This window comes from Cornus florida, unplaced genomic scaffold (assembly GCF_030987335.1).
Source record: "Cornus florida cultivar Cherokee Brave unplaced genomic scaffold, ASM3098733v1 CherokeeBrave_3.0.0_Hap2_Chr02, whole genome shotgun sequence".
Lineage (NCBI taxonomy): Eukaryota > Viridiplantae > Streptophyta > Magnoliopsida > Cornales > Cornaceae > Cornus > Cornus florida.
In genome coordinates, this window is record NW_026775572.1 from 34809620 (window position 1) to 34836438 (window position 26819).

The 26819-nt window shown below is 34.3% G+C and overlaps 1 protein-coding gene and 1 pseudogene across 1 annotated transcript; both read right to left on the reverse strand.

Moving 5' to 3' along the window:
- Positions 1-4745: 4745 nt before the first annotated feature.
- Positions 4746-7618, reverse strand: LOC132294663 (sugar transporter ERD6-like 16; annotated as a pseudogene).
- Positions 7619-8820: 1202 nt separating this feature from the next.
- Positions 8821-15845, reverse strand: LOC132294660 (sugar transporter ERD6-like 5). Its single transcript, XM_059792589.1, has 18 exons — positions 15509-15845; positions 13676-13738; positions 12546-12635; positions 12376-12435; positions 11826-11891; positions 11682-11747; positions 11337-11412; positions 11197-11261; positions 10725-10817; positions 10507-10587; positions 10333-10417; positions 10173-10216; positions 10033-10095; positions 9900-9959; positions 9765-9821; positions 9416-9475; positions 9202-9316; positions 8821-9103 (listed from the first exon to the last, which is right to left on the reverse strand). Exons 1-18 carry the CDS (start codon positions 15662-15664, stop codon positions 8982-8984), a joined length of 1422 nt encoding a protein of 473 aa, XP_059648572.1. The 5' UTR covers positions 15665-15845; the 3' UTR covers positions 8821-8981.
- Positions 15846-26819: the final 10974 nt, after the last annotated feature.

Sequence of the window (26819 nt, forward strand, 5' to 3'; positions counted from 1 at the left end):
GAGGATATATACATTGAAATTTTATTTATTTTTAATATTAAAATGTTGTTTATCATTATTTTTTCATCCTTCTCCCATCTCTCTATTTTATTTTATTTTTCTTTTATAGAAAGTCAAATACATGGTATCGTACTCTCTTTTTTTAGTTTAAATTTAATTTTTGTTCCTTGGCTTGTATTTTATTATTATTTTTTCCCTAATAACTGTTTGCTAATCTCTTTTGATATTAAATTTTATTATTATTTATATTATATATCTAATTATTAACAAATCAAATATATATCAAATATCTAATTATTAACAAATCAAATATAAATCCCATACCGGAAATGTTCTGATCCGAATCCAAGCCCGGCTTGGACATAGGCGGCCTACGGAGTCGCCTATGTCCTTTAATTTGAAAAGATTTCAAATTTTCAATGTCCTCGCATTTAAAACTCCACCTAAAATATTCTAAAAATCAAATATATATCAAACATTAGTTATTTTACAAAGCATTTCTTTAGGTTCGACTTCGCACTTGCATTTTCTATACTATTATAAATTCGTGTACTTGCGAGTAAAATAAACATTTAAAATTTCTACATCCGCGTTGCATGTGTGATGATCGTGTCATATTCGTGTCGACTCTAATCATGTTTGTATCGACAAGAACACGACACACACCCACACGAATTGCTACCCCTAACACCTCCTTAAACAATCAAAATTTAAAGGTAGTACACGCTAGGGCTGCAACTCGAGTGGGTTGGGCGGGCTTGGCACTCATCTCGGGTTAGGCTCATATAGAAAATCTTCTGCCCAAGCTCAACCTGAGCCGAGCTACCCAAGCCCACATCAGAAGAATTTGTGTGTAAAAAATAAGTCAATTAATGTTACACCCATGACTTGAACTTGAAAGCTTAAGGATAAATTTCAAGTACACTACCAACTTGGCTACTACACTCTTGTGACTTAAATATAATTATAAATATATATAATATTTTTGGTCTCGGTTTGTGTTTCGGGCTTCAACTATATCAACCTAATCCCAGCCTAAATTGAATTCGGACTCAAAATATATAACCCAGACCCAAACCAAAATTAGAAAAACATTGCTCAAGCCCATAAAATTTCAAACTGAGCTCGGGTTATTTTGGATTGGGCCTGCCTGAGTTGCAGCCCTAGTACACACACGTGCATGCTTGTTTGGATGGTTTATGTATCAACAATTGTACTGTTTTTACATTTATCTATATGTACAATGAATATATTTGATTTAACTAATTTTAGATGAACCACCTTAGTTTCATTTCATCAAAAATTATGAAATATATTTTGATTAGTATGATATATGCGAGCAATAGTTTCCTAACAAGTTTTGGAAGTTAAATACTTTAGAAAAGGACTAAAGATTTTGGAAAATAAGTTGTGCTTGTAATTGATATGATGAAGACTCTATAAATAGAAATGAGTGTAACTAATTAGAGAGAGAATAGAGAAAAGATGTAAAGAGTTTAAGGACGAGTGTTGTGAGGATAAATGAAAGTTTAAGTAATTTCCATAATAGTGGAAATATCTTTATGGACGTAGTAGTCCTAGAGTTAGGTGAATGATATAAAATATTGTGTTATGTGTAGATTTGTATGCGTATTATCTTCATATATACTTGTGTTGGTGTAATTTGATAATACTTTCTTTTTGTATGACAAATGAGGGATTTAACTCTGACTCCATTGTTGAGTGGAGGGAGTTAATACCACCAATAAAAAGATAATAGGGTAAATTTCACCTAAATTCCCCGAGCTTTGTTGATATTTCACTTACACTCCTTTTACGTCTCATAATATCACCTGCACCCCTTAGGATTTTGATTTATGTAGCAAGTTGCCCATGCCGTAAACCAATTGACGGTGTTAGCTGGAAAAAAATTGGCAAATAACATATACCCCTTAGCGGTGATGAAGGGCTGTGAGGTTGGGTTTGTTTGGGTATCGGGTTGTGTTTGGTATTATTCGTACACAGAACTTCAACATCTATAGGCGCCGACAAGTGCACAGAATCTCAGGCGACTGTTTTTCGGTGAGCTTCAGACCATCAAACGAAGACCAAATTGGAAGCTTCAATGATGAACCAACTGAACTGAAAGCTCCATTAGCAACGAGCTTTAGTGACCCACGTCCACCAGCTTCAGTTCCGGCAACCTCCAAGCTTGGCCGGCCAAACTGTGTCTATGTATATATATATCAAGCTTGGCTGTGTTCTCGGAGTAGGCAAAGGTCTGGAAGGTCTCGATCACCGGCCGAGTCGAGGCCGAGCACGGCGGTGGCGCCGATGCTATCTCCGCCATTGACGGAGCAGTTGCAGATGTAGATGGAGAAGAAGGCCATCTGTGCTCCACCTCAAGGGAACTAATTCAAAAAGGCGATCCCAAGCACGAGCGATTCCGGAGACTGAACCTAGAGCTACAAGATTCGTCGATCCCTAAGTCCGGTGAGGCTCAGTTCAGTCCGGCGAAACTCGCAACTACTTTTCATTCCGGCGATCCCTTGAGAGTTGAGGTGGAGCTCTCGAGTGGGCAGTGTGCCGCAAAGATGTGCATCTAGAAACGTATGTGTTTGACTGACCAATTAACTTGAGAACAGCTTTTGGGTTATTGTAAGGGGTGGGCGGGTTTTGTAACATGTCGACGATTGTCAATTTATTTAAAAATTTAAAATTATTAAGTAATAATGTATACTCACTTATTTATATTTAATTATTAAGTAATGAAGTTATGTTTGGCGACATAGAATCAGCCTATTGAATTTGAAAATAAAAAATTAAGTACAAATTTTTAACTAAACTCCAATCTTAAATCCAAGGCATTCATTCGGTACTCTCAAACATAATATGAAAAAAATTATATAATTTTAATTGCCAGTGTTAATTTTTCCTAAAATGATTGAGATGTATTTTAATTTCATTCTTTGCAATGAAACTTGTTATTTCATTTTAACAAAAATAAAGAAAAAAGAAAAAAAGAAAAGAGAGTTATAGTTTCAATTTTTTATGTAATATATTTATGAAAAATTAAGAAATTATTCGAGTTTTTTTAGAAAAACTGTCTACTTTAGATCTTGTTAAACAAATAATTTCGTTAATTGAAAGTAAATTTATGCATATTTGAGATATATTATAGAAAAGAATACATCAAAATAGTATTACTTTTTAACTCCAAGTAGCTTGTTCAAGTGAGTGAGTCACTTTTTGTCAGCACCCTAGTACGTTTCCAATGACTACAACTTTGAACATCAATCACCAAGATATCAAGCATCTTGAGATTTTTAAATCTAGGTTCAGTTCAGTAAATCTCTCAATTTTACAAAAGTCAAATGAATAACACTGGCTCATAAGGAAAAAAAAGAAAAGAAAAAAGAAGAAGGTCAGAATATAATAATAAAACACTGGTACCACAACATACAGATTCAGTTTCAATATACATATTGTTAGTTGTGTAATTTGGGGACTTCTGATATATTTTTTTGCTGTAATGCAACAGACAGCAATGATTTCTTATTCACATGGTGAATAAGAAATTTTCTTCACACGAAGCATAGTAATCATTAGATAAAAAAAAAAAAAAGGTAATTATCAAAATAATAATAATAATAATAATAACAAATCATATCCGGTGATCACCTTGTTTAAATGAATTTTCTGATCACAGGTGAGCAAGAGATCATTTCTAAAGTAACATTTATAATAAGATTTTGGTACATTGAGGAACATAGTAGTGATGCCTCACCGTGAATTCTTTGTAGCCGTTGGATTGAGCCGTGGGAGAATTTTATGGTGGGAAAGAACTTTCATTACAACTTTACACTAAATAAAAATATCTATTAAACTAATTCATTAAAAACATGAATATATGTATTATATATATATATTTTTTAAAACACATATCCTACCTAACACAATTCATAGATTCCTTAGAATTAATTGATATTCTCATTTGAGAAGATGCGTCATGGATTCTTGTATTTCTTCCAATGTTTTTCCTTTGGTCTCTGGCACCAGCTTGAAAACAAATAGAACAATTGAAGCACAAATGCTTCCAAATATGAAAAATACTCCTGAAGTCATGTAGCCTTATTAGTAATTTCCCGAAACAAAAAAACCTTCAAATAAATACAAAAATGACAAACACATTTCGTTCCAAAAAAAAGAAAAAGAGTAATGCTATTAACGCCGAAGAATTCAAACGAAATGGAGAGTGGAAACTCCCCATTCAATGGGATACACTCAACTGGATCCCACATTACTCCTAGTTGAGTGTATCTAATGGATATGAAGTCTTCGACTCTCCATTCCGTTCAAAACCTTCTTTAAAATCATTTTCAATACAAAAAATGACCATGCATGTGTGTGTGTGTGTGAGAGAGAGAGAGAGAGAGAGAGAGAGAGAGAGAAGGAGGGAAGGAGTATTCACCTGCTGAACTCCATTCAAATATGAAGTTAAAAGTGTAAGAAACAATCCACGAGCTGAACCAGTTGAGCAAAATCACTAGGCTTCCAGCAGAACCTTTTATGTTTATAGGAAATATCTAAAATTGGCAAAACATTAGAAAATAGTAAGCTATATATATATATATATATACATATATATGACTTTCTTGTTTTGTTAAGTTATGGTTACTAATTCCATAAAAGAAGAGAGAGAGTCAGATCAATATAGTTGACCCACCTCTGACATTATAACCCATGGTGTATTAGCCATGCCCATTGCAACACATGCATCATTACATGTCAAAATTTGCTAAAACAAACAAAAGTATTTTTAAAATTCATTCGAATTAGGATTTCAGTCGGAAAACAAAAACAAGAATTTATATGAACTTCGATGCTAGGAAATATGGCTACAGGTGCATAAACTCTATGCACAATGCAATGGAAGAAGAAGCTAACCCAAATGAAAAACGGAGACTTTGATTAAAATTATTTTCTTTTCATATTTTAATTTTCATTTTGTACATATATCAGAGCAGAGAGGTGAGTATCATTTGATTAAAATAATCTCCCCTGAGGCGTTCTGAAGCAGCTTCACACTCTTTTTGTCGACCAACTTTTTGCCTACAGAAAATTTTCAAGAGATCATTCGACAATCTCATCATACCCTGTTTTCATATCCAAAGTGTAGCAGAAAAGAAATATTATCAGTTTTAACACATGTTATAATTTGGCTCCACAACACAATAAGAAGAGCGGCAATGTCTACGACTACCACTCATTGTGTTACAAATTCTATCCAAAAGCACCATGGAAACGTCATTTTCTCTCATACTCTCACGCACCAACCATCTCGGAGACTCTGGAATGAAGAATAGACCTAAAAGCTGCACTAGACACCGAATAATTCCTGCAAAAGAAATCAAATTGAAGCTTTATCATATAGAAGTAGAACCCTCCTTTGAATTAATAAATACCATATTGTAATGAACTAAACATACCTATTAGAGCCAAAATGACAACAGTTCCAACAAAAAATGTAATTGCTGAACCGAGTGTTATCATGACCTGCAGAGTCTAGTGTTTAGTTTCAAAATGACAAGCTTTTTTACTTTAATCCATATTCACCATAATAAAATTGAGATAACATATAGGCCTATGAAAAAAAAACATATAAATTGCAATTCCAACTTTTTGAAAGCTGAAGTTGTTTTGCTTTACCTGATGCACTGTTGCAAAACCTCCTCTGAGATTTTTTGGTGTTATTTCAGCTATATAGACCGGTACCTGTTTGGCAATGCAACATTTTTATCCATCACATAAGAAAGAAGACCAATCCCACATCCAATCGACAGCCTTCCAAGGTCGAGCAACCAAGCAACCTATCAACAAACATTACACCAATATAACAAATCAAGCGTTGGGGGAAAAAAAGAAAAAAGAAAAAGGCATTTCATAATATTCAAATAGAGGTGATTTCTGATGACTATGCATGCCATTAAGACCCTATAATACTCTAAAACAGTACCTTTTGAGTTAGTTTTAAAGCAAGCAATGACTTCTAAAAGAATGCAGTGGTTCCTAATGAAATATTTCAGACAAATACTATACTTGCATGCAAAAAGAAAGGTCATATAAACTATATAACACAACAAATGTATGCATAAAAGTTTAAATTGAAATCATTTTTCCTGAAATTGTTTCCTAAACATTCTAAGGCTCTATTTGAATACAGAAACACCTCGGGGAGTAATATTGCAAGCCACCCCATAATGCACAATATTTCTGAAATCCCCATTGTCTGCCATCAGGAGTAGCCAAAATTAAGAAGGATAGAAGAGTTGACAACTATTTGCATAAGTCACACAATGGAAAAAGGAAACATACACCTCGTCGACCAATGTGATCTGCTATCTTTCCACTTGTCACTGCACCTAACATTGCTCCAATTGTCAGTATGGAGCCGAAAACCGAGTACTGCACAAATCAGAATTAGGAAAACAGAAATGATAAATTCAAGAGATTGATAAAACAACATAAGAAAACCGGTGAGAAAAATTAAAACAAGGAATCAATCCGTTCCACTCTAACCAGCTTAAATTTCTTAATACATATAACAGCAACAAGTTAACTCTCTATCAATTGTGTCAAGTTCAACAGCTTGAGCTCATACACATAGGATTAATTTATTTTGAAATATAAACGAGTCCAGTTAAATGCCATCAGCAGTTCTTTGAGTTCATTTCTGAATTTCACTTTAGATTAATAGTAACATCGAATGCATATATATTTTTCTGTGTTCATAAACAAACCATTTGAAAAACACTAGAGATGTTATATGTTTTGAAAATTGCAATTACTACTTACCTCTGCCACTTAGAGACCGAGGTCATCCTTGATACCAGACTCAACTGGTGATGAATATTCGATCTGCGATTCAATCATACTCCATTAGACTTAAACTAATACTTGTAGCAGACATAAAGCAGGTCTAATGGAACTTACAGCAGCCCCAAATGCATAAGAACCGCAGACTGCGATGAAGGTGCTAAGGATAACCATAGCTGCGGCAGAGGAGTTCTTTCGCGGTCCATCACCATTGACAAGCAGAGGACTAGCTATTTGCCTGTCTTCAGAGACTGCTCTCTCCATATCTTTAACTTTCTGGGAAAATTGAATAGAGCAAGAAGAAGAAGAAGAAGAAAGAGCTAGTAAGCAACAAAGTCATGTTTCCTCAAGTGCCACATTGCATGAAAAATATTTGAATTATATGCAGACTGAACTTTCTGAACTTAAACTGGTTAATCAAGTGGAATAAAAAAGGAACCATTGACATTTGAAATGTATTAAAATGTTTTTTAAATTAATGGGGTTTAAATCTGTCATTAAGGGTGATTAGAATTTTTTTTTGATAATTCATTATGTTGTGACTCATGACTTCTTACTCATGAAATTAAGGCTGGATCAATTGTATAATAACTTTAAACCATGTTTTTGGCAATATGTATAGATTGGGGCTATTCAAGCTACTCATCAAATTAAGACTGGATGCTGGAAGCTAGGAGGCTTATAACCTGAACAGTCCGAGTCCAAACCAAAAATTTGTAGGGTTCGGACAAATTTTTTCAAAATGAGATGAATTTTGGCAACAAAAAGTTCAAACTTAGCTTTTTTTCATCGAAATTGACCATGAATAGAGGTATTTAGATAATCCAATTCAACATCTAACACAACCACACATATAGTACAGTACAATACAATAATAATAGAGTAATTTTTGTTGATGATATTGATCTAATCTAAAGCCGTTTAACCTACCACAAGGGTTGTAATTTCTAAAGTGGAATGTTGAGGGTTCAAGTCACTTGCGGGCAAATAATGGGTGAGTTTATTATTTGTCAGAAAAAAAATAATAATAAGAAAAAGAAAAGAAAAAAAGAAGCAGCTATTTAACCCTATCGCTGAAGAGAGGGAGAAAGCAAAATGACTGGTAGTATTGGTATTTGGCTGGTAGGTACCAAATTTTGCATTGACTTTCTGGTGAAATAGTACTCCTATTACCTATATATCTCAGGTCTCAATAATCACTGGAACATAATTTTTCAATTGTAGTTTGGCCACCTGTTGTTCAAATCAAACCACACTACTGCTTCTAAGGCTCTCGAACTATGTCAAAACAAATTTATTCATCTTAGCACATCAACACCAAGTCACAATTCTTCTAAACGGGTGCCGTTCATGTACTCCGCGCCAATTCTTCTAAACGGGTGCCGCTCACGTACTCCGCGCCACTCCCATTCTTGTGCTCCGCGTTCTCATTCTGTATGACTTAAATTTGCCATTTTCGCGCTCCCACTCCCGCACTCGCTCCCACACCCACTTTATGTGACTTAGCATCAACCCCCTCTCTCTCTCTCTCTCACACACACACACACACACACACACACACGGCAACAAGCAAGTTGGGATGGCCTGGGAGTTGAATATTGAGAAGGCTTATGATGATGTGAATATTGGCTTCCTCTTCTATATGATGAAGATGCTAAATAATGCCCCAAATAATATATTGAAAATAGAAATTGTAAAAATTGAGTCAGAAATTTATATACAAAATTCCATTTGGGCTTCCAGACTGGAGGGCCTAATAGACAAAATGTTTAGCCCATTTATTAATTTCTGATATAATATCCAATGAAAATCCAATATATATTCCAATAGCTAACCCATGACATAGCAATGGACATAGCACATTCATACCTAAGTCCCACTGTTTATAATTCCAATTCATATGCCCAAATCACTTATTCTGCAATTTGGGGACTTTGGTACATCTCATGTAACAGAGCAGTAATATACAAAAACATGTTTTAAATATGTATACAAATAAAATTATTATACATCAGGGGAAAGAAAGAAAAAAAAGAAAAGAAAAAGAAAGACTAGACTTGATTTTTAGGGCATAACAACAATCATTAAATCTCACTATATTTTGATTGTGAGATGAATTGAGTTTCTTATTTGAGATGTATCATAGATTCTTGTATTTCTTCGAGTGTTCGTCCCTTGGTTTCAGGCACCATCTTGTAAACAAATAGAACAATTAAAGCACAAATGCTCCCAAATATGAAGAATACTCCTGAAATAGTATAGACTTATTAGTAGCCTCGCAAGAATAAGATGTCACAAACAAGCACGTGCACGTATACACACACACACACAGGAGAGAGTCATCACCTGCTGAACTCCATTCAAATAAGAAGTTAAAAGCATAAGAAACAACCCAAGAACTGAACCAGTTGACCCAAGTCACTAGGCTTCCAGCTGAACCTTTTATGTTTATAGGAAATATCTGAAATGAACAAACATCATTCAGTATAGGCTCATGTTTACACCTACTGTCCATTCCATAAAAGAAAAAGAGAGTTACTAGGCTGTATAGATGACCTACCTCTGACATTATAACCCATGGTGTATTACCCATGCCCATTGCAAAACATCCAAAATATATCTGGTTGAAGATTCAAATAATTAAAATTTATATACACAGGCACGTGCACAGACAGACGTTGCAATGTCTCTAACTAATATTTTGACTACAAAAAAAAGAAACACAAGAATTAATGTGAAATGCATGCTAGTGAATCGGGCTAGAGGTGTATAAACTCTTTTAAGTACACAGCCTCACATGAATTGAATGAGAGAAGAGGCGAAACATTAATGCTTATTTCAAATGGAATTATTTTCTGTACATTTCGAGAGTAGTAAGGGTGAATCGTAGTTCAATTAAGATAGATTACCAGTATGCCAATCAACAACAATGTGGAAGTGAACTCCTCCTCCTGTTGATGAAGATCCTGTTCACGGTAAACTACTACATCAGCAAGTAAGAAAGAAGTATAGAGGTATCAGATTTTTTTTTTTTTTTGAAGAACCTTTAGAAGGAATGCCAATCCTGCAATGAAGCTTCCAAAGCATGCCCCAGCTGCAGCTACCTGCGAAGACTACTAGTATTGGCTCATTTATTGACTACATTAAAGAGCAAAAAGCACACTTTCACATTCAAACCATCATAAGGAATCGTCGTCCAAATGTATCCATCAAAAATACACTCGAAGCAGAAGCCGGAATCTGCAAAAGAATATCTACATTAGGAGAAGCGTACAAAATAAGTCATATTTGAATTCCAACTGTAAGATTAAGAGAACCTGAATAATAGCCATTCCTGTAGTTCCAACAGTACCTGAGCTACCTGAACAAGAGATAAATTCTGATATTTAGCTAGCCTTTTCAATTTATTTACTTCCATACTCAGCCAGATAAAATATTAATTACTTTCATAAGTTATTATAAGGCCCCTTAACTTACCAGTAGCTTTGAAAATCGAACTTGCGTAAAATGAAACCCCACTGGTACCACCAAGTTGTACCAGTAACATAAGTCCGACCCCGACCTAGTGCAATTTTTATTTTCGTTAATAGAAAGGTCAGGGAAGTTGTGAAAATGGTAAAATGTTACATTTATCATTAACTTAAAGATTACAGTTAATGCATGAGCATATCTCCAGTCGAACATGTCTAAGAACTTGGATTCAGAGAGACTTTGAACCATTTCCGTGTAATCCTGTAAAACAAGGAGAAAATATTTTGTTGCTTGTGGTTTTTGCTATGCCAAAAAAAAAGAAAAAAAAAAAAAAACATAAAATAGTTTTTTCCTGCTCGAAAGTTACTTTTTGTTAACGAGTAAAGTTGAAACATTACTCTGATCTCAGTCATTTCTTCAGAAATATTGGCATTTTTTCCCCTTAGGCGTCGTAAAGAAGCTTCTAACTGTTTTTCTCGACCAACTTTTGCCTGTAAACGGTTTCACTCATCAAATGAGCATTCTAGAAAAAAATTTCCGCATTAGCTCAAAATAAAAATAACACAATCTATCTAAATTTGTGTTGTAACATTGTTTTCTGTTTTCACATATTAGCATGAGAACAAAAAGAAAAATAAACAGAAAAAGCATTATGGTGAAGAACTGAAGATAATTTTAAATTAGATCTCCCACCAATGACTACATTCACAGCACTTTTGAAGATGAACCATTTAAAACCTAAGAGTATTACATTTGAGAACAAAAAAAAAAACAGATTACCATTTTTCTGACTTCCTACTTTGGACTGAGAATACTCAATGGTGAACTAACCAAATAACAAGTTTAGATAAAATTTTCAATCAAACTCACCAACCATCTTGGAGACTCTGGTATGAAGAATACGCCCACAACTTGTAGCACACAAGGTATAGTTCCTGGAACATTATGAAACGAAATCTGGTATTAGACTACTTTGGACTCATAAAGAGTTGAAGAGTGAAGCAAGTTACCGATGAGAGCCAATGTGCGCCAATTAATGAGGTTCCCGACGAAAAATACTAGTGACAAGCCACAGCACGTCATCAACTGTAGGGTTGCAAATATATATATGCACATAAACAATGAGTTGATTATGTTAACAACCATCTATTCTAAAAGTTTAAGCTATTAGAGAGGGTGTAACTCTAACATTTATATCCTCTAATAATGACGGTGAGGATTGAACTTGAGACGGTTTGGCTTTAATACCATGTTAAAAACCATTTATTCTAAAAATTCGAGCTATTAGAGAGGGTGAACATTTATATCCCCTAATGCATTTTCTCTAATCCAGATCTAGGATGGTAATGATTTACCTGAGTAGCTGCTGTACATCCTCCTCGAATATTCTTGGGTGTGATTTCTGCTGTGTATACAGCGGCCTGTTTGGCAATTGCAAAGTCAAACCATCATTGAACATTAAAGACAAAAATAATATCTCAAATGCAAACTTTGCCTACCACATAACAGAGAAGGCCAATTCCAAACCCTAGCGACAGCCTTCCAAAGTAAAGCAACAGAGCACCCTTCAAAAAGCAGCAAACATTTAGTACTAACCATTCGCCAACAATTAAAAAATAATAAAAAACATATAAATAATAAAAAATAATAAAAAAAAGAAGAAGAAAAAGAAGAAGGAAAGGATTCTGTTAACTTGATTTAGACTGTGACTTCCTTTTTTTCCCTCCCATTTTTCTTCTATTTTCTGTTCTGGTTTTCGAGGAATAAATATGTTCCTGGAGCAACTTCGGTGAAGAACTATTTCTAATGCCAGTAGAATAATCCCATATCTCTAGGGCTTTTTCTTTTTTCTCCAGTCTATGACCCTAGGTGAACATCAAGCCTCAATGGTAAAAGTTCAGAACAAAATCATATATATATAACGTTCGATTACAGTTTTTAATATTCTTCCATTTCATTGGAACTCCTTGAAGTTTATTTCAGGACTCCTCAAATGAAGCATAAATAAATTAAATTATGGTTTTCATAAGAGTATCAAGTATAGAAGACCTTTGCAAAATATATTGCAAGCCATCCCACGAGGAAAAATATATCCAAGAGCCACATAGTCTGCATTGCAAGATCAACCAAACTTGAGAATCATCACAGAGTTGGTAATAATGTTTTGAATATTTTGCACTAGGCCTAGAGGCCACTTGTAGGGCAAGGAAAACACTTACAAATCTCCGGCCAATCAGATCCGCTACTTTGCCACATATTATTGCACCCAACATCCCTCCAATGGTCAATACCGAACCGAAAATTGAGTACTGCACAAAGAGGAAAAGAATGAGCACCAGTGAAGCATAAAAACTAACTTATACCGAATGGAAACCAGTCGACTGCACTGCTTGACTCTGTTATCTTCATAAATGACATAATATCAATCAGGCCATGTAGAAGTATCTAAATTCGGGTAATGGCTGAAATTTTAAATAAATTCACTTCACATGGACACCATAGTTCGGTATGGTTGTCATGGTGTTAAGTTTTCCAGCTGGTTTAACTTGACATATGCAATGTACACCAGCAAATTGTTAGGGTCGGTCACACACACCTTGCTGAGGTTTGCCCAAAACTACAAACATGCTGAGAATGGATAAAATACAATGAAACGCCCTGTTAAAGTTTGTAATCCTATGAATACACGAGTAAATGCTAGGGCGTTCCCCTTAAGAAAACGAAAAAATGGACAAGGCAGCACCCAAATGCTGTAAAAAAGGCAAGGATTCCGCGTTTTCTGGACGAGGGCTGCCCCTTCAAGGTATTAAGCTACCGAAGAGTCCCCATCCTTGGTTCGGATATGGACTTGGAACATAGGAATCTTCACTGGTAAAGGAATGGAGTTAGTAGACACTATGATTAGAAGGAAGATTAATATTTTATATCTACAACTACAAGAAACTAAGTGGGTAGGTTCAAAGGGCAGATAGATTGAAAGACAAAAATTACAGGATATTATACGGAAAGAACAGACGTAGGCCAAATCTCGAGGGAAGTCAGTGCCATCTACTCTAACTCAATCTCCCAAATTCACCATTCTTTCTTAAATTGTATAACTAAATAAAGCCAAGAATTGTTACAATTATTTTCAAATATGATCATGATGACTGCTGAGCAACAAATAACAAAAAAATAATAATAATGAAAAAAAATTAACTTCATATACATGACAATCTTCATGATTGGTATAAAAAAATTTCAAGTGTCTCTCTACAGATTCTCTCTCCTAAAAACCCTAAATATACAGTTACATTCCGGGCATCCCAATTATTTCAATGAAAAACATAGAAAGATTGTATGCACTCACCTGTGCAGTAGAAAGGCCCAGGTCTTCCCTAATACCAGACTCGGCAGAGGACGAATATCCAGACTACAAAGGCAATCACAAAACATCAATTTGTTAGATCCATACCAAACATATAATTTATAATCACTAGCTAATTAAGTCATCCAATTTGAAAGATCCAATTATATGATTATTGATTACATTATGTTTTTTTTTTTTTTAAATTGCTTAATCTAGCTATTCAACCCAAAAATTAGATTGTTCTTATGTTGGTTTGGGAAATCAGCTCCAGCCCATTTTTTATCCTTTTTTTTAATTTTAAAATTGACTTGCGAAAAAAAAACATTGACTCACTTACTTTGTCCGTGAGAAAGTATTATTAAATTACAGTCCAATTCAATCACGTCAAAGATTTGGTCGGCTACAATTTCAATCTTGTTTGTGCACCTTTTTCTAGCAAAATTTATTTGGTATTAGTCGCAATCTACAAAAGTGACATGTGGTATCTATTATTTGAGGAACCTTAACTTGTCTTTATCTGTTAGTCAAGCAGGTATTCCTCCTCTTTAAGTGGCGTGGTATCTATTATTTGAGGAACCTTGACTAGGGAGGGTAATTTCGTCTTTATCTATTAGTCAAGAAAGTATTCTTTCTTTTCTTTGGGTATTCCTCCTCCCAAGATCTATTGATTCAATTGAATTTTGATTTAAATTCGATTCGATAACCCTAAAATGAATTAAAAATTTAATTTGATAACTAATTAATTATTTAAATTCAATAATTAATTAACTAAATAAATTAAATATAAATTATGATCAATTCGATTCGATAACAATTCGATTTAAAATAATATAAAATCTAATTTTATGATATATACTATTTTTTATATTATAAAAAATTCTTATTATTATTTTCTCCTCTCCTTTACTCTCTTTATTTATTTTTATTCCCAAATTTTTATTCTTTAACAATGAGTAAAAAACTAATTTTCTTTTTTTATATTTTATTTATTATTATTTTTATTCTCTTTTGGCATTAATTTTTTTTTTTACAATATATACACTCTCTTATCAGGTCGGATCTTATATTCATTTATTAACAAAATAAATATAAATTAATTATAAAAAATATTCGTTGAATTATCGAATCGGATCAACATTGATTCAATCTCTAAATAAATACACCCCTTACATGTCTATTCTAAACACAAAGAACAATCTAAACACTCAATGACACCGCGATCAAATAGATATGTGCACTTAAACAACCACCACGGCACACGGCAACGACCAGGTTTAAATGTGTATATGTATAAAAAAACAAAAAACATTCCATCAGATTCTTTAATGAAAATCAAAATGATAAAAGTAAGATATTTGTAAATGTGTGTGGTGTATTAAAAATGCTTTTGACATTTTCCAATCCCAAAAAAGATTTTTAGCCACACACTCCTCTCTCAGACGCGAGTGAAAACCGAGGACAAAAATTAAATCCATTATAACTGCAAAAATAATTTGATAATTCAAGAAATTAAAATACATATTGTATTAAGAGAAATGCTTTTTAAAAGAGTTCCCTAAAGTAATAATTTATTTTTTTTATTTTTATTTTTTTATGTTCAACAACTTGATAAAGACAATTTTTTTGACATATATAAAAAGTAAATTTTTCTATTCATTGAATAAATGTGAAGAGCTCCTTAGGTGGTATCTTCAGACATGCATGTACAGTACAATTTTTCAATCTGGTTCTAAGCAGAGCATATATATATATATATATATATATATATATATATGTATGTATGTATATGTAATCAACAACCAAAAGTTTTATACGTATGAACGTTATACTTACAGCACAGCCATAAGCGAATAAACCACAAGCATTAACAAAATTGCTGAAGACAACAACAGCTGTGAATGGGGATGAAGCAGAAGAGTCGACCCTGTTGTTAGTGTTTGCATGACCCCGTTCTTCAACAAGCAGTGACCTTGTTGCTTCTTCTTCCATTCTCTCTCTCTCTCTCTCTATCTAAAAGTGCTATATATCAATGTTTCTTGAACTTTCTTCAACACATGAAAAAGAGATATATATATATCTATTGAGAAGATGGTTGGGGAGTGAGAGAGTCTGAGAGTTGTTTGTTTGTGTGTGTAGACTGTAGAGTGTGTGCGCGTTCAGTGATTGACGTCAGAGAGCAAGTAGAGAATGGTAGTTGTTTAATCTTGCCACTTCATTACAAAACGTTATCTTTCTTGCGCTTAATGATGTCAATTTCAACTGTGGATGGGTCCCGCCTTGTTCAGCTATCATCCTAATTTAGGGTAGGGTTTGCTTGTAATTGTGCACCTCTTCTGAAATAGTTGGAGGGAGTTTATTTTACTTCTATCTTAGGTAGAGTTGAAAATCAACCAAACCTATAACATGTCTAGATTAATAATAAGTAATATTTTATTTGCTATAATTTTCTTTTAATTCATATTTTATTATTATAATTGTTAAATGTTTGATCATACTTAAATTTTTCTATACAAAACTTATTTTAAATTTATTCCAAGTTACTTTTAAATTTTTTTTATATATACTAGGGTGTCACACTCAAAGCAAGCTATTAAGCCAACTAACAAATTAAAAGTGCTTAGGCAAGAAATTCACTAAAGTGATCATATCAAATATCTGTTCGCCTTCCCAACTCCAACACGAGGTGTGGTATGGAGAGTTTTGAGAAAAGATTTTTATTTGTAACACTGATTTAGAAAAGTGGTCGTCCATTTCGTACTCTGTTGAAAATTTTCTAATTTATATCATTATGTACTTTTCTCGTAGGAAGAGTTCAAAACCAACCAAAATTATGACATGTCTCAATTAATAATAAATAGTATTTTATTGGCTAAAATTTTCTTTTAATTCATTTTTTTTTATTATAATTGTTAAATATTTGATCATACTTAAATTTTTTTATACAAAAAGTATTTAAAATTTATTCCGAGTTATTTTTTCCAAAAAAAATTATATATACTAAGGTGTCACAATCCAAACAAGCTATTAAACCAACTAATAAAGTACAAGCGCTTAGACAAAAAAAAAAAGTTAAAGAGATAATATCAAATATCTACTAGTCTCCCCAACTCCCATACGAGACGGTATAGGGAGAGCTTTGAAAAAAGATTTTTTTTTATAACACCGATTTAGAAAAGTAGTCATTCATTGCGTATTCCGCTGAAAATTTCCTAATTTATATCATTATGTATATATCATTATGTATCAGTATTACATGAGTTATAGTACCATCGATAGGCATTAAAATAAAAGAATATTCCAACGGTGGGATTTAAAACAATTTCCGACATGTCACATATATTATATAACAAGTGGAAGTTGTCATTGAGATGTCACTGTTTGGCTTATGTTTTCTATATGAACAAGCTAGCTATATTATTATTACTATTTTAGAGGGACAAACGTTGTATCATGAAGTCATCAGAATCGAGATCCACTTCATTTGATGGTCGCTATTGGTCCATATTGGAATGAAAATTAATTTGGAATTGAACCAATCGGTCTACAACAGCTATTTGAGTCTTTTTCTTGACACAGAATGTGAAAGTTCTCATAAACATCAACCTGAATGAGACGTCAAGAGATACATGACCCTTCAAAAAACAAAAAAAAAAAAAAAAGAGACCTCACATTATCAATAATGCTATCCCCCATTCCACTCTAGACTTTTTGGCTCACTTTGTCTACCACTATATCTTACAAAAATATTCTCATTGTGATTTTTCTTTTTATCTTTTGGGATTTCTTTTCCATAGTTAAAAAGCGTTTTTATTACATTAAAATAATAATAATAATAATAATAATAATAATAATAATAATAATTCTTTCAATTGTTAAAAATTTCTTTAAAAAACGCATTTATTTGATGACAAAAATTGTAACTCTTAGAATTGAGTTTTAAGTAGAAGTAGTGTAATTGAACTATTTTATAACTAGTAATCATGTTATGTTAACTAGCATTTATGCCTATTGAATGGATCATACTAATATTATTATTAGTGTATGAGTAATATAGCAAATTAGTTATAAAAGTATTTTAACCAACATTGTTACCAAACAAATTTAAAAGTGCATTAAATATAAAATGTGATTTATCTATACAATGCATCACCTAACACATAATATGTTAGTTTTTTTTATTGACAACTGTTTTGTGACAGCTCTATTACCAAAGTATTGACTCGGGAGGGGATGAGTAGAGTCTTTCGCAAGCAATGAAAAATATTCGAAATTAAAAGATAGAGCAAGATTATGTGAATATCAATAAAAATTGTGCAATGAGCAAAATGTGAATATAATCAAAGTAAGCACAATTTTTTTTTTTTTTTTTTTTTTTTCCCTAGTTGGTACTCACACACATTTGTCTCTTCTAAGACTTGAACCCTTGACTTCCCTTTGAGAAATAAAAAGTTGATACCGTTAGGCCACTGACCTGTTAGTAAGTAAGCACAATTTAAATGAGATGAGGGAAGAGAGAATCAAACACTATTGACTCGGGATTTAGTGAGATTATGAACTCCTACTCCTTGGCTCAAGATCCCTCTTGCAACTTTTCCAAATCCACTATGGTTTCTCTTTTAAGGTGAAGAGCAAACCCTATACAAGAAGCTAACTTGCCTGTCCTTCCTCTTACTAAGATAACCACATTCTCTAAGACTTCCTTTTGGGTCTTATCAACCCTTACAATAAATTTGTAAGAAGAATGTAGTACGATGAATATCTTCTCACAAAATAGATTTTTCAAATTGTTGCTCACAAGACTAGAGTATTAATGAATCACAAGTTAAATCTCAAGTCTAATTAATGAATGAGTGAGAGGGAATAAGAGTGTTTTGAATGCTCAAATATCTCGCTTATATCTCATAAATATTTTTCACACTTATCTCTCCTCATTCATAAATGCCCTAGCATATAAAGAATTCTGACTAAGAAGAGCTGTTAGAATTAGTTGGGGAGCATTAAGTGCAAAACTAGTTGTTTGAGTTTAAATTTACCACAAACTAGTCGCCTAGTTGAGAGTACAAGTCGTCTGGTAGCTAAACCCATTTACTGAATCATTGCTCCTTTTAATTCTCAACTAACTAGAGTCACCAATAACCTCAAATTATTCAACTAGTCACCTAGTTGACCTTTGTCAATGAGAAATAGACCTTTTAATTGTCTCTAAGGCCTTGAAATTGTTTTAGGTCTTTAAATGTGTTTGAATGAAGTTCATGACATATTTTTAAGTTGTATAAGTATCAACTATGAAATTTTAATGCATATAACATGATCATATAATGTGAGTTCTAATGAAAGATTCAAAATTATTTTGACATTGAATCATAAACACTCACCAACCTATCTATCTCATTTTTCATGATGTTGCGTTGATCATTGATCTTTAAAGTTCATTCTTGCTCATTAAGTTGTATTCTTGAAAATTGAGTTGTTAGTCATCTTTGAATGCTTCGATCATTTGATATCTTCATGTGTATTGGAATGATTGGAGCGTGTCTTAGCTCATCTTTGGTTCATTGAGGGCTATATTGAAAATGTAATCATTTAGTACAGCACTCAATGTAGACATTAGTGCTTAAACACCACTAATAATTTTTAATGATTAAAATTATCCGATTGCCCGTAAGTCAAAAATTTTGGGTTAACAAGCTCTATTGCTAAAAGAGATTTTATCATTCTAATAGCAATTCCAAATAGGCTCGTACTATTTAAAATAAAAAAGCAAGTTGGAATAAGTTAATCTAAAGCAAAAGTGATATGTGAAACTCATATTAATGAACTTATTAATCATTTTTCTTTCTTATTATTTTGTTGGCTTACTGTTTGATAATTCAATTCCGTACCAATTTAATTCTGTATTGATTTAATTAATGTTTGTTTAGTTAAGTGAGTTTGTTTGGAATTAAACCCCCTTTTATTTGGCACAACGAAAGAAAGACATAAACAAATGGACATACTAACACAATATTTTGTATTGTTTGACCGAATTCACTTACATCGACAAAGAAATTAATAATAGAATATACAACTGTAAAGGATGGTTACAATGAGACTTTAAACACCTAACTATGTACAACACACTCTGCTCAAAGTATAATGTTGGATACTCAAGCCTTTTCACGTCTACTACTTATCACCATCAGTGTTCTATCATTTCACTTGTCATCTCAACCCCCACACACTCACTAATTTTTATAAAATTGCATCTCTCTACCCTTGGTGCCTCTTTACACCCACCCGTTGGGAGCTGCGCAACGGAAGAAACATGAATAATTCGTAATATAACACCAATAACGTGCACCAGACAAGTGCAACCGGTCGGACTCAACGAAGTGTTTATGATAGGAGTAAATGCGACCGGTCAGACTTATAGAAGTGTTTACTACAGGAACAAGTTCGATTGATCCTACTTAAGTACGACCGGTCGGACTTCATCAGAATGAAGTCGTAACAACATGAAACACCATGGAAGATCCAAACAAGCAATAAAATAATAAAACAAATGCACAACACAAGATTTACATGGTTCACCCAAACTCTGGGCTTTGTCCATGGATGAAGGGATTCTACTATAATGACAAAGAGACGTTACAATTTATTAAGAATTACTAACACTGGAACAATATGTACACTCACTCTTACTTAGAATTTTTCATGTGTAACTAGCTACCAGGGTGGTAGTCGAGAAACTCGAGCCTTGCACCGTAAACTATGAGACTCCCTTTCATCTTCAGTGTCCACCCTATCAAACCTAACTCTCTCTACCCATCTAATTCACTCACAACTCCCTAATGAGCTGCTATGATTCATGTCCTCTAGTCTCAACAATACCGTAGAAATCTATTTATTGTGTCTCACACCCAATTCCTTAGTGGATAAAGATTATTATTTCTTAGCAATCATTAGCCAAGACTTTCCTTACAAGAAATTACCATAATAAAATCATTCTAAAAGAAAAATCAATTATATATAATCGAAATATGAGCCATAATTCCTAACACCAACCGCCCTCTTTTCACCCACTCCATTCTTTTTTCTTCTCTACCTTCTCTACTTAACTCCACATTTAGTTATAGAGTTTCAAACCCTAGCTGATGAATAAGTAATAAAAATCCTTATTGGGCAAGAAAAATAACTATTTGGAGGCTCAAGTAAATCAAATGGGCCCATGTCTAACAACACGTCCTCAAATCAATACAACCCAAAACCCAACCAAGTACCAATTTGGGACATCCCCGGCCAATATATTTTCACCTTAGTGAAAATTATCCACCTTGACTGAAGATCACCATCTCAGTTGTCATCCTTCTTTGCTTCTTCCTTTTTCTTATTCCTCTCCCTATTCTTCAACAACATTATCTACTAATGAACCTATATTCTTTTTTTCCTTTTTATTTTTGTGTTTTCTAGAATCAACTGTCAAACTTGTAATATTTCTAGTTTTCACCATTTTTCATTTTCTAAAACTTTCTGATTTTGCAAGGGCATTTTCGTCTTTCCTCATTTTGTGTACCGAACACCGTGAGGTGTGCCTGGAGTGTCCGAGAATTGGTCGGAGCATTTCATTAAGTACAGGACTTTTTGAAATGCAAGGGTTGCCATTTTGGCATTTCTTTTCATTTTTGGGGCCAGACGATCCCGGGTGGGATCCGCTACCGGAATTATTGTGTACGGAGATTTTATCTTGGGTCCATTGCATACCATGCATAAATATTTTGTGCATAAGGTACTTGTTTAAATGCTAAATTTGTGTTTATGATATAATTGGAGCATATATGATTTTGTGGTATAAAATATAATGAAAAAAAGATTTTTAGTAGTGGGACCCACCACTAACTTTTATTTTAGTGGCCACAAGGCCACATTTGGCCTCACATTTTCTCTCTCCCCGAAAAACTCTCTCTCCTTCTCATTTCTTGGCTTTTTTTTTTTTTTTTTTTTTTTTTTTTTTCACAAAACTTCAATCTTTAATTCCTTCTTCAATTGTTAGAATTTTTGGGTGCCGTTCACGGCAAAACGGAGAGCATGACGAGATCTATGCATTGATGCAAGCAATTCCTCATTTGGCCAACACTGGGGATTTCAAATTTTGGGACCTATTTGGGAGTTTTTGTATCTAAGTGAGGTAGGGGTCTCTAATTCTCACATTCTTTAACTTTGGTGAATTATTTCTTCAATTGAATATATAAGCATGGTTAGATTTTATTAAATTCTTGAAACATGAGCTTTATGTGTATTTACATGATTCTATGTGTTGTTAAATGCATGTGACTATGTGTTAATTATCATGTTGTGAGAAAGCATGCTTTAAGGGATTTTATTCCATACTTCATGTATTTAAATGACCATAATTATGATGTGACAACATGGTGTATGTATTACATGATTTCTTTCATGTATGCCTTATGGTTTAAATGTAGTTATGTGGATAATTATGGAATGGAAAAGCATAATACATTCATGCATGACATGGGGCAAGGAAATTTTTGATAAAAAAGATTTTTTGAAAACCCAGACGCTGAGGAGGTACCGAGGGTCCATCGCGTTAGTGTAACCTAGAGAGAACTATGGAAATCACCTTAGTATGGTTGAGCTATCTAGGCCCCAAATGACACCGTGGGGTTACCAAGGGTCAGGGACAGTAGTCAATCGTGTTGCCGATGAGTCACCGAGGGACAGGTTATGTTAACGATTTGAAAAGTGATGTATTGGATTTTGGAAAAAAATGAAGAGCAACATACATGGCATTGCATCTCATGTCATGAATTTGTTTCATTATGACTTGAACTTGTATTGTATTTTTTCCCGGTATAGTATGATCCCGTTGCCTTTATTTCCGTTCATTATTTGGATTCACGAGGTCACAAGAGGTGTGTCTTAAGCACCACCTACTGAGCAATTTGTTCACCCCTTATATTTAACATTTTTTAGGGCTTGGAAAGGAAATGGCGGATAACGGTCCCCCACAATTTAGTTCAGAGAATTGAAGCTTAGTTTTGCTATCTTTTGTAACTTGGGAACCTATTCTTTAGTAAAGACTCATCACTTGAACAAAAATATAGTTGTTTTGTAAAGTTTGACTATGTAAAGTAATTACACTCTCTTGATAATACTTGAATGTATTTTGAAACCATGTTAGTATTATGTAATGAATGGGGAAAATGATGTTGTTTTGTGTGATGTTCCTGTTTTTCGTCATTTTTCATTTTTCTGAAAATTTTGTCATTTCAAGGGCATTTTTGTCTTTTAACGTTTGTATCCAAGAGGTGTTTGGAGCATTTCATTGAGTCCAGAACTCTTTGAAATGTAAGGGTGATCGTTTTGGCATTTTTTAGTTTTCGGGCCGGACGGTCCCGTATGGGACCCATTACCGAAATTATTGTATCCGAAGATTTTAGTTGGATCCATTTGCATCATATTTATTTTATTTTATGTGTTTAAAGTGATTGTGAATTAAATGTATATATATGTGTGGTGTAAAATGAAAACAAAAGAAAAATGTGGGACCCACATATCCTTCTAAAAATGAATCAAGAGGCATTTTAGCCTCATTTTCTCCTCTCTTTTCTCTCTCTCGTTGGTATCTCTCTTTCACCCTTTTCCTTGCCTTTTCTTTTTCATTTTCTATCAAGGCTACAAACCTTGATTTCTCCCTCAATACTTGGTATATTTGGGAGCCGTTTGCGGCAAATTAAAAAGCACGACGAGATCTACGAGTTGATCGGAGCTAATCTCCATTTGGCCACCATTTAAGGGATCTCAAAATCCTAGTGTTTGAAGTAAAATTGGGGTTTTTCATCAATTTAGAGGTAGGGGTCTCTAATTCATATTTTCTTGTTCCTTTGTGAGTCAATTTCTTGTTAATTGATGCTAACATGTTTAATTAATATTAATTACCCCTAGAATGATTTTATTGTGGGCATAAAGTTCATGATTATATACATATATTTTGATTTGTATGAAAAACATGCCTAGGTGTTGATTTCCTATAGCTATTGTGTTATTAATTTGCTAGAAATGATGTATGTAAACATGTATGATTTTCCTTTAAAAAAAATTTAGTAAAGAATGCTTAATTGTGTTATATGAAAATCTCTCATTTCCATAGTATTGAAGGCACAAGACATACATGCATGTCATTGGGCATGAAGGAAGATAAATGTTTTGAAATGAATGAAAAAGGGGTTTTGGGAAAAATATTTGAGAAAAGGATTTTGTGAAAACCCGGACGCCAAAGGGGTACCGAGGGTCCATAGCGTTAGTGTAGCCTAGAGAGAACTAGGGAGATCGTCTTAGCATGATTGAGCTATCCGGGCCCCAAATGACGTCGCGGGGTTACCAAGGGTCAGGGACAGTAGCCAATCATTCTCTCGTATCGCCAAGGGGGTACCAAGGGACGGGTTATATTAACGGTTTGAAAAGTGAAGAATGGAAGTGATTTTAAGAATGTGGAAAGATATACATGGCATCATACTTCATGGTACGACATTTGTTTATTTTGAATTAGGAATTTAATGTTGTACTCTTTCCCGACATGGCATGACCCCTATCCTCTGTTCCTATTCATTATTTGGATTCACAGGGCTACAAGAGGTGTATCTCAGGTACCACCAACTGAGCTTTATGCTCACCCTATCATTTAACATTTTTCAGGGTTCGGAAAGGAAGTGGTAGAGACCCTTCCCAAGGCTAAAAGAGGACTAGGACTCCATTTTGTCATCTTTTGTGTATTTGTCATTCTTTTGTAAAATCTCAAATCTTGTAAAGTGTATCCGTTTTGCAAACCTTAGTTATGCATTGTAACTGCAACTTTTAATGGTGTTTGATATAAGTTGAGGCTATGTAATTATTTTAGGATGAATAGTAAATGAAGTGTATTTTGACTCATGTTACGAATGTTTTTTTTTTTTTTTTTAATTATTATTATTGTATCATGACTCATATTGTTGCCGTGAATTCGGGAATTGGTTGCAAGACAGGTCCAGGGTGAGTTGGGATTTTATTGAGCACAGACAGGGACCCTTCCAATGAGTTTTGGGGTCAGGGGCCTTGTTTCGGCCGACTAATCCTCACCATCAGCTGATCAAAACTCCAGGTTCGGCCAACCGAATCCCCACCATCAGCCGACCGACACGCCTACAGTAGAAGACCCATGAGCATGCATTCTACACCATCGTTTCAGCCGGCCGACCCTGTAGGTTAACCGACTGAACCTACCTTGTCAGCCGGTCGATGAAGGCCCATCAGCCGGCTGATCATCCCCTTTTGACCTGCATTGTTTGACCATTATTCTAAGGTTGTGTTCTAAAGTATTTTGAACCCCGGATTGATCTTTATGATGATTTTGCACATAGGAAGTGGGGAGTATGACCTAGTCGACCTCGGGTTCGGGTGAGGACCCAGGTAACAGTTCGGACCCTTGTGTTCGGGTCGTTACATTTTGTATCAAACTATTGTCGTATTTAACCATGGGATGTAAAATATCATTTTGAAATGTGTTTTCAAGCAAATCTACATTAATTTTCCAGCATTTTTCTTAGGTCATCACTCATTTTCAAGTTCTCAACTCTTCCAGAAGCAATTCTCAGTTCGCATAGCCATTTCGGCTAGCCGAACTACCTATTTCTGCATACCGAACCATCCAAAGGCCTCGGTTATTATTGAAATCACAACCGACCGACCAAAATACCTGTTTTGGTTGACCGGTACAGGGGAGATTGCTTCGGCTGACCGAAACTCCACTACAATCGACCGAACTGTGTTGCCTTATCCCATTTTGTTCTTTTCTCCGGCAAAGTTCATCCTAAGTTATGGGAAGTCGCATAGAACCTTTGTAAAGCATGATTATAACTTAAAAATGATGTAATAACACTAGAATTAATGGAATTCGACTTAAGTGACCTCGGGTTCGGGTGAGGACATGGTTAACGGTTCGGACCTACGGGTTTGGGTTGTTACAAAACTCCCCCGTGTGAATTAATAGATACCACTTGTCATGAAGTAAACCCCTTCATTTGGTATAGCAAAAACAAGACACAAACAAACAGACATTATATAATAATATTTCCATGTTCAGCCAAATTCGACCTATGTCTACAGATAGAATAATTTTTACTAATGATGAATCAAGAAGAGAATATACAACTATAGATAATGAACATTTTCTTATGGCGTCATGATAAATTACACTAAACACACTCTTTGCTAAAGGTAACCACATGTGAGTGACATATGAAACCCTATTTTAGGGAATACAATCAGATGAATTTAAAGTCAAGACACGTGTCAATCTTATGTTGGCTACTATTGAGAAGTCATCTCTCATGTCTACGTCCAAAGTAATCCAAGGGCTTAGCGACCATAACCTCAGCTATAAATGAAGACCATCTATTACTAAAATAAGGGTTTAGCACCAACTACAACACACCTTCAGAGTATATAGATATATTTTGTGGCATGTCCACATTTTACTTAGGTGGTGATGCCCTTAAGGGATTAGCTTAAGGTTTTTACCTCAAACTTGCTATACCAGTTGCTCATATTTGGGGTATGCAAATTTTAGGACCTCGTTTAACGAGGCCCACATTCTCCTCCCGGGATGCTCGCTAATGTATTAACATTATATGCAGCAACCCTATTGGAGTTAGCTTTCCAAGAAAGGTGGAGGTTAGATTGTAGCCATAATTAAACTCATGCAAGCCACTAAGTAATCAAAATGTTACTTTGCCACATTTTCTTATTTCAAATCACCAATATTGTTTGCTCTGTTTGGCCATGAGTGTTGTTGGAATGCCACATTTTCCCTTCTAAATCGCACCCTGACCGTCGTAAGTATCATTCTTGCGCTCAGAAAGTATCATTCCTTGCTAAGTCACCCCTGAACCTCGCTCAGAAAAGTAAGACCAGGCTTCACGCTGCTCCTAAACCAGCATAGACTATTGGTCAACTTTGCTAAGACAGTGATATACTCGCTTATTTGTTCTATGACCCCCCCAAAAAATACCAAAAAGAAAGCAACGGGTTTTGATTGAACCATAGGCAGTCAGCGTTGAGGGCCGCGAAGGGGTCGAGGCGACTACCACAAGAATATTTGCTTGGGCCATAA